This window comes from Schistocerca americana, chromosome X (assembly GCF_021461395.2).
Source record: "Schistocerca americana isolate TAMUIC-IGC-003095 chromosome X, iqSchAmer2.1, whole genome shotgun sequence".
Taxonomy (NCBI): domain Eukaryota; kingdom Metazoa; phylum Arthropoda; class Insecta; order Orthoptera; family Acrididae; genus Schistocerca; species Schistocerca americana.
In genome coordinates, this window is record NC_060130.1 from 887,484,895 (window position 1) to 887,499,335 (window position 14,441).

General features: G+C 37.3%; 1 protein-coding gene across 4 annotated transcripts in view; it reads left to right on the top strand.

Moving 5' to 3' along the window:
• The window catches only part of LOC124555147 (uridine-cytidine kinase), a 133,917-nt gene that overhangs the window by 29,479 nt on the left and 89,997 nt on the right, over nt 1-14,441 (top strand). For all 4 annotated transcript variants that reach the window (XM_047128964.1, XM_047128961.1, XM_047128962.1 and 1 more), the window contains exons 4-5: nt 183-328; nt 9,604-9,701. In XM_047128964.1, the coding sequence (XP_046984920.1) occupies nt 183-328; nt 9,604-9,701 (244 nt within the window). The remainder of the gene's footprint in view (nt 1-182; nt 329-9,603; nt 9,702-14,441) is intronic.

Here is a 14,441-nt window from a genome sequence, read left to right on the forward strand (position 1 = left end):
GAACAGCTTTAGATGCTACACTCTAGAGAGATGTAGATAATCAAATGATGATTCAGTTCATTTGTTCTAGTCCTGTCCTAGCACCACTCATTCCCACCTTTCCTCATTCAACTTGACATCAATTGCTACTTTTTATTTCTTTTTTATGTGGTTTCTGTCACCTTTGTCCTTTCTTTTTACAGATGTGAAGATAAATTCATCACTATATATCCTGCAGATGTAGTTTTGTTTGAAGGAATCCTTGTATTTTATTTTCCTGAAATTCGAGAATTATTTCACATGAAATTGTTTGTTGACACGGACTCAGACACTAGATTGGCTCGTAGAGGTGAGTAGCTGATTAAAATGTAATGTGGTTGCACATGCATGTGGGGTCCCGAGATTTGCTCTTCTGAAATTTTTATTTCTGATATGGCTTCGTCTTTGAAAAATTACATACAAGTATGAATGAAATTTTCATCCTGCAACGTAGTGTGCACTGATTTTGAAACTTCCTGGTAGATTAAAACTGTGTGCCAGGCCGAGACTCGAACTCGGGACCTTTGCTTTTCGCAGGCAAGTGCTCTACCAACTGAGCTATGCAAGTACGACTCACGACCCGTCCTCACAATTTTACTTCCGCCAGTACCTCGTCTCCTATCTTCCAAACTTCACAGCACTACTGGAAGAAAGGATATTGCAGAGACATGGCTTAGCCACAGCCTGGGGGATGTTTCCAGAATGAAATTTTCACTCTGCAGGCAGTGTGTGCGCTGATTTTGAAACTTCCTGGCAGATTACGAGGCAGGAGATGAGGTACTAGTGGAAGTAAAATTGTGAGGACAGGTCGTGAGTCGTACTTGGGGAGCTCAGTTGGTAGATCACTTGCCCGTGAAAGGCAAAGGTCCCGAGTTCGAGTCTCGGTCCGGCACACAGTTTTAATCTGCCAGGAAGTTTCTACACACAAGTAGGAAAGTTGATATTAAATACTGTATCTACTTTCTTGTTTATTCTCTGTTTGTTTCTTACACTTATATCTAGTTTCTCTTAGTTTGCCTCACACTGTATTTTTTACAGTCTTTTCCCCTGTCAGTTTTTCAGTTGCAAACAATAAGGTGACATAAGTGCTAAATGATTTATTGTACAGGCTAGGGGAAAATTTATTATATTTTGTATTGCTTCTCTCCATCCATCCCTTCTAAGTTTCTGCAGTATTAAGTTTCCTCTTAATTTAAACTGTTTTCTGTCTCTGCTCTGTTTGTGTAGATCATATAATTTTTTCTGATATAACAACCATGATTTCCTGTATTTTGTAGATATACGTTGTCAACTGGTATACCTGGTCCACATTTATGACTTGTATTAATTGTTTATTATTTGTCAGTTCTGTTTGTTGATGTGTCTACTTGTGCCTAAGTGTTCATTCAGATGATTCTGAATGTGTCATCCATTTTGATGTATCATTTGTTGTGGTGTGACCTATTTTATTTACTCATGGTAGATTCACCGAGCAAGGTGAATTTACGGTAAAATACTAGACGGCATTTGAAAGGACCAGAGTACAAGTTCTAGTCCGACCATCCAGAATTTGGTTTGTTTTCAACGGTTTCTTTATATCACTTTGTCTTAATGACCATTTCGTCATTGGGGTGTTAATGCACAATATCTTTGTCTTTGAAAGAGAGTGAAAATCATAGTGTCTCATTTACTTAGTCGTGTTATGCATCTGTGGATTGATGTGAATTGCTGCATCATAAACCAGTCTTTCTTGATTCAAATGAAATATATTTGTCCATTCACTGTAACAGTGTTTCTGAATTGTCACAAGGAATTTTAGGCACTAAATCTTTTGTGCTATTTGTACTGTACATTGGCTTCCTTCAGTAATGCTTGTATGAAAATTTGTTAATGTACTGTTTGTTGCACGTTCACCGAATTATAATATCTGTTTCTCCCAGATAGTGTTTCCATCCATATTTACACCAAAAAATGTGAAGTCTTAGTCATATTAATATTAATAATTGGTATTAGACTATTTGGTGTGCAGAACTAACAGTGGTGTGCCGCACACCACCCAAAACAAAAAAGAGGGAGTCAATTTGCAGCGAGTAACTTAATAAGTTCTTGAAAAACATTATCACTTTAACAACAATGTTGGTTTTTCTGCCTCTTAACGCAGTCACTCATAACACTTGGCATCTCAGCAAGTACCACCTGTACTTTATGTGCATGAAGATCGTATATAAAAAATAAAGGGTGGACCAAAAGTTGAACCTCGTTGGACTGTATACATTCACTGTAATATTCTTGCCTTTGTTCATTGTTTAACTTATTCAGCACCAATTCTTATATACTTATGTTAACCTTGATTACCTGTTAAACATTGCGACCATAAAAATTGTAGATTTTTAGACTATTATCATGAGCTATACAATCAAATGCTTTGGACAGCTCACAGAACATACCACCTGATGATATTTGGGTGTTTCATGTTTGATATTTTGTGAGTAAGTGTATAAACGGATGGTATTTTCAATCCATTGCACCTCTGGAACTCAATTTGTTACATAGTAAGGAGACTGTTTCTCTTTACATGTAACTCTACTCTTGAGATAAATCACTTTCTTGAATAATGTGGGTAATATGTCTGCAAGGAAATTGATTGATAATTTTTAGATATTGCTCATTTATTTTTCTTAATATTTTTTAAAAAAGAAAAACAGTAACTTTATTAAATAAGAAACAGTACATTTGTTAATCTGTCACCAATAATTCTGTGTTGGCAATTCACCACATGTATCACTAAGAACATGAATTATGAGACTATTGAAAATACACTTCTCGGGTTTGCTGCACTCAGCAGCAGTGACAGCAGAAACCATCACCACCTGAAGCTGTCGAGTAGTTGTGTTGATGAAATATTGTGCAATTTACACAATACGATCTGGCAGCAAACCTGAGAAGTGTATTTGCGACAGATCTGTCGGAAAAGCCTGGAAAGTGACAATGACAGTACTGTTCAAAGATCCGTCAGTCCCATGTGACATTTTATTGTTTAGAACTGTTAAAAGTCTAGTTTCACTGAAGAATGCCTGTGTTACTCAGTTACTTACAAATTTTGTGAAATGACATTTTTAGTACATTTCCTTGCCTTTTCACTCGAACTATTTGATCTTGTATATGCTCCTACACATAGAAAATTGCTATTAATGGCACTTTATCTTGTGTGTTTGATGTTTTTCCTGGATCTCATTTTCCAGTACTTCACAGGATTTTAATGTTGTTTTAAACACATTATTTTTTGTCATCATATGTATGATAACTTTTCATAATATTTACAGTTCTAGTAACAAGGATGTAATATAGGCTCTAAACTTGCCCTGCCACTGATAAAAATTCCCCTTTTCTGTTTGCAATGTATTTTAATCCTTTTAGTTTGCATGATTTTTTCACTCCTTTCATTTATTGTGTAATTTGTGTGTGTGTGTGTTTTTAAGTGACTTACAAAAACTGACACACAATTATAATGGAATGTATTGAGTCCACTTAATTTCAGATAGGCTTGTCTTTCCTGATATACCGCATGCCATTTTACTGCACTGTATGCAGGTATCAGCAATAAGATTCACTGTTTTTGCCTAGATATGTCTTAGTTACCTGGTGCTACAGTCTGCATTTTCAGTAGTTGTCTGTCATGGTCAGATGGTGTACTAACAACAAGGTAAACATTATTGTTCTTTTTCCTTCTTAGCCTGAACACTGTATATGGGAGTGTTATCAACAAGAACTCTTTCTTTTTGTACACTAGTTTCAGGAGTCACAGTTGCCATAATATTTTCACTGTCAAATAACAGTGGCAGCTAATTTTTTTCTTCAGAATCTCTTAATGAATTTACATTGAATGACCACAAACTGTTAATCGCTTTCTCTTGTCTGACAATTAGCTCAATGATGAATTTATGTTTATCATAAATAGCCCCTAGTTTCTCAGTAATTATCTTTACACTATTGCAGTTACTGTGAAACTGTACACTTTGAACCTATAGTATCTGATTATTTTCTAGTGAATAGAAAACTCGCTTCCAGAAAACAGTTTGGAACAATATTTTTTAGTTTGACATGAAAATATTTTCTGTAGTGTTTTGGAGAGGTCTTGCTCAGTTGTGATACTGGTATACCTCTTTCATTAACAGTAAATTGAAACTGATTCACGGGAATGAAATGGTGTCAATGGGAATGAAATTGGTGAGAATCCAATGATGTAAAATGATTTTTTTTTAAAAGTGAAAACTCTCCAGAAATGCTTCATCTGCTATGTAATGAATATCATGCATGACAAATGAACATTTGTATGTGACAGGAACTCAAATCCAAATTTCCTGCTATTCTTGAGTTGTCACCATAACTATTTGCTATCTAAGCACAGATCCAGGCATCACACAAATTTTCATTGTCATTGATGTTTTTTTCTGTTACGGTTGAACACTGTACTACAGCCAGACGTTTTGGGAGAGCATGTGGATGTAGTGTTCAAAAGTAACAGAAGGAAACATCAGTGACCATGAAAATTGGAGTGTATTGTTGGAGGCGTGTGTAGATAGCCCCACAGTTAAGGAAATTGCTCACAGAAAGTGAGAAACCTTTGTTTAAGATTCAGTCTAACACAAAATTTCATTTGTTATGACATGTTCTTTAGTTGTAGGATGCTAAATGTGATCTTCCATGATGGTGAAACTCCTAGCATGGATGTTCTAAAAAAGAATTGTCTCCTGCTGCACCATGGTGCAAAAAATTGAAAGCAAAATAGGATCTCAAAGGTCTTGTATGGTCTTGGATACTGATCAGTGGAAATGTAGCTTGCAGGTGAGCAGCTTATTTCTCATTTGATATTGGTACATTTGTTATGGTGCAGGATCAGTTTTTATCATTCACAAGTCTTAATCTCCTTCTATATCAGTCCATATCTCAGATGGTGGGTCTTGAGATTTGTCACTGTTTATTTAAAAAGAAGCAGATACATTGTTTTGAGAGATGGATGTGGGTAGAGGTTTATGTTGTTATTCCCATACAAACAGAAATCGTGCAGTTTGTAGGTCAGTGGAGGTATGTTGATTGTCATGTTAGTCAAATTAATGTAGAGCATTTTTAGCTGCTTGAGCAGAGTTATTATGAATTTGGACGACTCTGTCACATTGAGGTCCCCATGTTTGCTAGATTGAGTGAATGGGGCCATCTAAAATGATTTCATACACCTTACCATTTTGTAGATAGTTTTCGTCACTTAACTCTTTCTTCAACTTTGGAAATTGTTTGTAAATTCAAAAACTACCCAGCTGCCGCTCAGTTTGGGCCCATGTTACATTGTAGGTCTGGCTGCACATGTCAACTCAAACACCAGAGGAAGGCAAAGGCACGCCACAGGCCAAGCCTAGGAAAGCACTGTGGTGTTCAAACCAACGATCATTGCGAGGACAGTTTTAATTAGATCTTACCAGTTGCTTCTGCATTTCCTCTGGTAACAATGATATGGCAGACCAAAGCCTTATAAAACCACCACCATACTCTGTAGTTGTGGGAAGACAATCTAGAATCTAGATTATTCATGTCCAGTTGTGGTCTTTGTGTAGAAACACGTCCTGCAGTAGATAACTTTGTAAAATTCAACTTGAACCACTTTGTTTTTTGTCAATTGTTAAACCAAGTTTTATTTGGATCCACTTCTTTGCACTTATCTGGTGCATTAATAAGGTTGCCAATAGCGGTTACTTAATGTATCTGACACATCTTTACTGCCTCTTAGTGAGTACACAGCTGTTTGTCATCATAGAAATAGTGGAGCCCTTGATGGAGGGTGGGCAACATGTTCACATTTTTTGAGACATTGTTGATGTGGGCAGAAATATCAGTGTACCCTTTAAATGATTATAAGTTGTCCGCATGAGTGTAGTACTTCCAGCCTTAAATTATGCAATAAATAGTGTGCTGTAGTATGTCAGAAGTCTATAACCACTTACAGCCCTCCAGTATGTACAGGGTGTACCTACTGCTCACGGGAAAAGACTGCCGACACCCTCACCCTCCTCTAGCAGTATTTGCAGCTTGTATGTTTAATTCCCATCACTGCCATTGGTTATGATTCATCAACTGAGCTGTATTAGGAATTTTTGTTTGTGCTTTTCTGCTTGTACTCTTTCAAGTTGGCAGAAGTTTATTTTTCTTCCACTGTCGTGTATGGCAGACACAATTTTCCCATGAACTCAGTACATTGTCATTACACTAGATATACCAGCTCTCGGTACCATAGAAATTGCACCAACTGACTGTTTGCTGTTAACAGAAATCTGTAAGGTCTTACATGAAAGTGGATATACTCTGCATTGTAATGAGCTCAGATGTTACAGTACAAATGGAAAACAGTGCTTTGCAAATAAATCAGATCACAAGGTCTGGGTGTCAGGTGTTTGTATCAGGCTGTTCATATTATTTGTCTGTTCCCAGCATGCAGTATATGAACTAAATATAACAGGCTGACCACCTGTATGGATTTTGTCAAAAGTGATTTGCATCTGAAACTTCTTGGCAAATTGAAACTGTGTGCCAGGTCTGGATTGGAACCCAAAACCTTATTGACTAAGCTATCTGGACATGATTTAGGACCCATCCTCAGAGCTGCACTTCTTCCTGTACCTCTGTCCTACTTTCCAAAGCCCACAGAAGTTTCCTCGCATATCTTATAAGACAAGCACTCCTAGAGTAATGGATGTCACAACCAGGGGATTGTTTCCAGAATGAATCTTTCATTGTGCAGTGGCGTGTGCACCGTTTTGACTCTTCCTAGAAGATTAAAACTGTGTGCTGAACTGTGGCTTGAACCTGAACCCTTGCCTTCTGCTGACAATACTCTTACCAATTGAGCTATTGAGACCCAGCTCACTGATCTCTCTCACAATGTCATTGCTGTACGTGATGAAATATTTGTATGTGCAAGTCCAACAAAAGGGACATAACTTTAATAGATACTCTCACATGTACTTGAATTGTAATTAAAGTGGAACCCTCACTTTAATTTGAACACAGTATAGTTCAGTCTGGCATGTTAAAATAAGTAAGAACTTGGAAAACCTGATTATAAGCAAGTCAATGGGAATGGAGATCTTTTTTTCATCTAGTGCACCAAAATAATCGTAACTATATTATACTTAATATCCTGGCATGGGAGGATACAGAAGCATCAGAGAATTTGAATTATGTTAAACTTCTTCAGGATTTTATGTTCATTATTATATTTTGCAGATTCTGTTTCCACTTTGATGCATAATGCCACGCTTTGTGTATGGTATTATCTCAATAGATAAGCAAACATGATTGTATATGAAAGTACAGCATGACAGTGTGAATTAAACTATTCGGTACATTGCAAATTTGCAAATAAGTCAGGGCAACTGATTTAAAGTGAGTAAGTATCGAGTATACCGCTGTACGGTTAACAAAATTTGGCAGACTGAGTATACGAAATCAAATTGAATTAAAATATATAAATTTGGGTTGTGGGAAAGGGAAACTAGTAAACTTTTAAGTGTGATAAGTATTTGGCATTGAAGTATTTGAATAATAATTGTATTATTATAAATTTTAATTTACTATTGTATTTAGATAATTAAAAGTATTAATTTCACAAATGTTGTGAAAGAATCATTGACTGTGGAATAAGAAATTTCACATCTAAAATTTGAAATAGTATTTACAAAATGCAATTTTCTCTACAAGAAATGTTGGTAGCGTTCTCCACCAGTTTGTTAACGTACCTGTGCACAGTACTGCATATTTTTGAATTACTTCTGTTGTTACTTGTGTGTGTTCTGTGGTAATGACTGTTTGCAGCTTTCCTAATGTTTGAGAATATTGTCTAACATTTTCTCATTAAACCACTATTGACTTGTACCCTAATTTTCTCGTTGTGTGCATGCCTTATCTTTGACTCATGAGTGTAATTGATGCCTCAGAAATTTGATATCTGACTTACACTGTATCTTGAATATATGTTCTACACGTCGTTAGTGATGAAGATTACATCACTAATCTCCTCCCCATTGCCATGAAGAAAGTTGTTATCTGAGTTGTAATCAGTGTGAGCCTAGTGACGTACCACTTTCTAATATTGCACTGCATACATTTCCTTTCAGAGATAACAGTCTTACAGATTTTTTGACTTCCTCAGTATCATGTTGTTAAGTGACAGCACTTTTTCTCCTGACGTGGATGGTCAAACTGTTCAGTGAGTGTCGACTTCATTGATGGTTTCATAAAATTTTCCTATTTACATTTCGTATTTACATTATTTACACACAGTACCTGTGAATTTCCTTTTTGTACCCCTCCAAGGCAGTTTATTGCACAGACTGTCAGCTCCTTCCTGACATCACATGTGCATCCCTGTAGTTGGTCAGTTGAGACATATGGGCAGGAAATAGTGTTCTAAGTAATGACATCTGTGACTAACTTTATTTTTGGTAGCTAGACAAGCGAAAGACTTTGCTTGAACTGTAATTAAAAAAAAAAAAAAAAAAAAAAACCACACATCATTCCATTCCTAAATTTCCTCTGCTCTGCAGTTACTTTTAGGCATTCTGTTTTAGCACAGTCACATGTGTCTTGCTCAAGAATGTGTGTATACTTTTCTTGATTTGGCAATGCTCTATTGACAGTTGACCGTGTATTATACTTCACATAAGATCAAAAGAAACAGTACAGAAGCAAAAGGCTGTAATCATTTTTGGAAGCTGCCATATTCCAAGCTTACAAAACCAGATATTCGTTGCTTTTCATATGATGTTACTAAATTAGTGCAGGACAAAGGTAGCATCTTCATCACCTATTCTTAACAAAACTGGTGCAGTGTATTCACCCCCCTCCCCCTGCGCTTTTCCTCTAATGGCATTCAGGTAAGTAAAACAATTGTTGCAGTAGTTATGGGCCACAAAGAACCTGTTAGTCAGTTGTCACCCAGCCAGGGGATGAAAAAGTGAATAATAATAATAATAATAATAATAATAAAAAAAGGCATGTGCAAACTGAGGTGGTCAGTATGTCTCATTCACCCATAACTTGTGGAAGATGAGAGGAAAATTGCTATAAAATAAACAAATGAGGCTGATGTCTGTGACAAGCAACCTAGTCATCTGTATTCTTATGCTACAGAGTTGAACTGTTTTTGATGACAATATTTGCAGAGTGAAGGGTTATCAAGGTGTGAATGTCGATGCAAATAGGTTTCCAGTGTTCCATGCTGCAAAATGTGTGTGAAAAATTATCTTAGAGAGAACACTGATAATTATTTTTCTCCCCATTGTGTTGCATTAATGATGTTGTACAGATATGAGAGAAATGGAGTAAATTAGAGCTGGAGGTAGCTTTTTTCTGGCTGGCAATATATAAAATAATTTCATTTTTAGATTGGCTTATTTCACAAAATTATGCCATTGGTAGTGAAGATAAGTTCGTTACAACATAACTGTATTAAATTGCTATCTGATACGCATGGAAACCAATTTTCTTTCTATTGCTTATATTAATCATTACTGTTTATTACATAATAAAACTTTTATGTACATGTTTTTTTTACAGTGCCAAGAGACATCAATGAACGAGGAAGAGATTTGGAACAGGTGTTGAATCAGTACATGAATTTCGTGAAACCTGCATTTGAAGAATTTTGTTCCCCTGTAAGCAAAAAAAAAAATTCTATTTTTGTGTTCATTTATTGATACACTTGATGCATTCCATTCAGCTAATTCGTGTTAGTCAGATACTTATGCCTGGTGTGTGTGTGTGTGTGTGTGTGTGTGTGTGTGTGTGTGTGTGTGTGTGTTTCAACCATAAGCTTGGCTTGCAGCAGTACGCCATACCTCTTTTCAGTCTGCCTTCCTCTTCATTTCTGCATGTATAATGCATATCACATCCTTCATAATCTGCCTAAAGTCAGTTAACAAGGTGAATTGGTATACTTGTGAAACCCAGCATGCTCTTTTCATTTGCAAGAACCAAAGGGCAGTAGATCATGGCACTCAGGTGCATGCTTTATTCCTTAACTTCCAGAATGTCTTCAGTACAAAGTAATACAAGTGTATTGCAGTTTCAAATACTTTGGCTTGTGTTCTTTCATAGAGGTACCTTTCTAGACAACGCTGTTGAAATTTTTTAAAACCTTGTACAGGTGTTAAATCTTCATAGCTTTTACAGCCAGTTACTAATTTTTTAGCCCATTTCTGTATTGTTGATTAGGCATTTGTTCCTTTTCTAAACACATTTTCCATGTAGTTTTAATTCTAAGATAGCTTTAGTGGAAAAAGGGTCAATGATGTGTACTGCTTAAATGAAAGTGCGTTATATGAATGCAGCATCAAGTTGCTTTCACAGTGTGAGGTGCTCTAGAGCAGAATAGTATGCTCCATTCTAAAAATATTTTCATGAATGTGATTATGCCAACATTGTATAGTCTGTCTGTAAACTCAAGAGCGAGCAGCGCTTTTGGTGGGGGAAGTGGCATTTTCCCGGAAGAACGCTGCCACTGGACTACAGGGGCACCCAAAATCTGTTGCCTGTTATCTGTCTAGCGGTGTAGATCGGCGTGCAGTGATATACGTCGTTTCAGTTCGTGGGATCGTAGTTGCCTGTGTCAGAGTTAACTTTGTGTACTTACTGATATACTTCGATAACCAGAAGTGATGGATAATAGTCTAGCATTGCAAGAAAATGAGTAGAATACTAAGAAGAGGAGGTATTTGTTGAGTAACGAGCGTTCGATCGCCTCTAATATTATTACAGCGTGTATTGAAGAGGTGACCCAAAAAGAACTTTTGGCTAATATTAACAGTCCCAATCAAAGGGCTTCAATTTATGCAAACGTCAGCATTACCCAATAGGACGCATAAGAAAGGAACGCAAAAATAAGCCGCATGGTTTACGGGAATCACCATGAAGGAAAACTAATAATTTTGGGAGGAAATCCATCGTTGTAGACAGTTTCAAAATCACGTAAAACCTTTGATGCTTATGGAACACTAAATCTCTCTCTCTCTCTCTCTCTCTCTCTCTCTCTCTCTCTCTCTCTCTCTCTCTCTGTCTGTCACTATTCACCTGATTCTAAGACATATTGCTCAAAACATGTGCGCACTAGCTATTCTAAACACTGGTGAAATTTCCTTCGAAAAATGTACACAGATTGTGGACTTCTAAGCAAAAAGCTTGAGTGTACGTTCACACTGCCTGCGACGCGACGCGGCGCATAATGGTCAAAGCGATGCAATGCGATGGAGCGTTCACATTGCGCGCGCGATCTGCTCAGCAATTGAGCAGTCTCGGCACGATGTCATGTTTCCTCAACCCAGTAAATTCTTTTTTATTAAAAAACAGTGCTCTGAGAATTCAATGCAGTCGTGAATGGGTGCATGAAATCTACAAGGAGAGGAGGGCTTTAGGAGAATTTCATCATTTGTGCAGTGACTTGAGAAAAGATGAGGATAAATTTTGGAGTTATTTCAGAGTGAGTACAGAGACATTTGATTATATAGTGTCGTCTGTTTCAAATAGATTACAGAAGCAAAACACAAATTTCAGAATGGCTATTACCCCTGAAGAGAAAGTTATGATCACCATCAGGTAAGTACACAATATTAAGTTTACAGCAATCATTTTATTATGAAAAATTTACAAATTGTGATAGATTCAAACTTCCTTTTAATAAATTTTGACGTAGTTGACAATGAGAACTAAAATACATCACAGTTCACTCACTTAAGTATCAAAGTTTTCAGAATCTTGGTGGCTTGAAATAACAATGTCATCAGGTTGAATTTCAGAAATGACTATTTCATTCTGCAGATTTCCAGCAATTAAGATTTCAACTGGATTTTCAGGTGCATAGGGTGACATCAACGAATGTGCCATGGAATTGGTTGATTGTTCCAGTTCTTCCAAAAGAACCTGCTGAATTTTTATCCTGGCTCTCAACTGAGCTGCTGGTGATAGTTTTCGCATTGCTGGCAGCAAACTCACTACAAAATGATAGCTGTCATCTTGCGTTTCTGATTTCTACATTTGTCGCTCAATTAGCTTCAACTTTTGCTTCTCTATATTTAGCAACTCAGAGTTTGTCGATTTCTTGGATCTCTTGTTTTGGTTTGTGTGTAGGATGGGTGAGGGAGGAGGCATCGAAACGCTACCCTCTGAACTTACAGACAGTTGGTTGGTTTCATCAGGTGATTCAGGTGATACACACTCTCTCTCTCTCTCTCTCTCTCTCTCTCTCTCTCTCTCTGTAAAAGCTGGTGAAAATGGTACGTCGTCATGTGCATTGTCATGTTGCGCTGCTGTTCTTTTACTGTGATGAACATTAGTCTTCGTCTTCCGTGGTGTCATTATGTCAGTCAGGAAGGTCATTAGCTCGTACCACAGCCAATTGGATTGACTTCAGAGCGGAAAGTGTCACGTAGGTTCTTCCATTTATACTTCAGTACCTCGCCTGAAAATATAGACGTGAAAATATGTGTAAATAATTAAGTACACTCTATACTTAATACATTTTTTGTCCTTAGCACATTAACTGCAAATCCTACGGAGATCCTACACATCCTTCAATTACGCTCATTTCATTCTTTTTCAGATATTTGTTGGTTGGGATGTCTTTCCATGCACTGTCACAGTCGTTTCGGATGGGTCTAACTATAGTCGCACAATGTGTGCATGAAACATGCGCCACAATATGTGAAATTCTGAGCCCTGTACACCTACCTTCTCCTACAATACCACTGCTTCAAACCGCTGCAAAACACATGTATACCAACTGGAGTTTTCCGAATTGTGTGGGGCCATTGATGGTAAGCATGTTCGGGTTAAATGTCCCCCTCATTCTTGGACAATGTATTACAATTACAAAAAATATTTTTTGCTTGCTTTACTAGCTGTAGCCGATGCTAACTGCAGATTAATAGCAGTTGACATTGGAGGCTATGGCAAGCAATCAGATTGTGGCACATTTAGAGCAAGTAACTTGTACAATAATATTTTGAATGAAACTGAAAGCTGGCTTCCACCGAAAGAACTACCAGGTACTTCAGTAAAAGCCCCATTAGTGTTGGTTGGAGATCAAGCCTTTTCATTACTGGAAAACTTAATGCGCCCTTTCGCTGGACTGTCACTGACTGAGGAAGAGAGGTTATTTAACAGGAGGCTATCGAGGGCTAGAACGGCGGTGGAACGCACTTTCGGAATTATGGCCAGCAAGTGGCGTCTTCTCCGAAATGGAATTGAAACTTCTGTAGAACATGCAGACATTGTTATTCAGTTCATCTGTGTCTTGTACAATATAATAATCGATAAATATGGGCCTCACATTTCCCTTCAATTGTCTATTGACCAGGACATAACAGAACACAGTGCTTTAGCAGCATGCTTCCAAAATGACGGAGGAAACAGTAGTGCTTCAAGAAGAGCGAGGAGTGTCAGAGAGGCCTTCAAAAAGTATGTCAGCAGTCATTAATGCAAATATATTTCATGTCGAAATTATCAAATACTGTAACCACTGTGACCGTCATTTCATTATCAAAATACTGTAATAGTATCTATACACAATTAAAATTAGAAAATAAATGAAGTTGTTTGTGTTACTTATTTCTTGGAGTCTTGTAGCTATTTATTTTACTTTTTTGTACTTACTGTCTGTTCCACAATCTTCAGCTATTTCATTCCATGCTTGACGAACAAAATCCCTATTGTGGTAATATTTATTTTTCTGGTCCCACAACACGGGGCGTTCACTCGCATTGTTAATTAGTCTTTCGACGTCCGACGCAAGCGCAAACAAGCAATCGCTCCAAACACTCGTGCGAAACGCAAACTTGGTTGCGACCACAGCGGAGTAATCGCATCGCACCGCATCACATCGCTCGGCCTAGCCTGCAGTCTAAACGGGCACCGCTCTGTTGCCACTGTTAAACCAAGCCTGCCCATTGTCACGCGATTTGAGTGCTTCATCGCTCCACTCGGCTTGCATCGTATCACATCGCGGGCAGTGTAAATTTAGCCTGACATACGAAGTGCGTTTGCATATTAATTTTTATTTTTTGGTAAGATCTTTATTTGTTAATCTACAGCAATGTAATCCTCTTCAGAATATTCTGCATTACATAATATACACTTATGCCAGTGCTTGTTCTAATTCCCGAAACACTTTAGGAACTGATCCTTCGGGTTAGTTTGTAGGTCTCTTAACTGTGCATTTTTGATCCAATCCGTGATTGTAAAACCACTGTCCTTAAAGGCCTGCTTTGAAATGTTTATACCACTTGTCTGCCCTTGGTGTACCCATAAGAGGCTCACCAAAAGCAATATTTAACATTTCTAAAAATTTCATACACTTTATTCCATTCTTATAGCAGAATTTAATACAGATTCTCTAATTTATT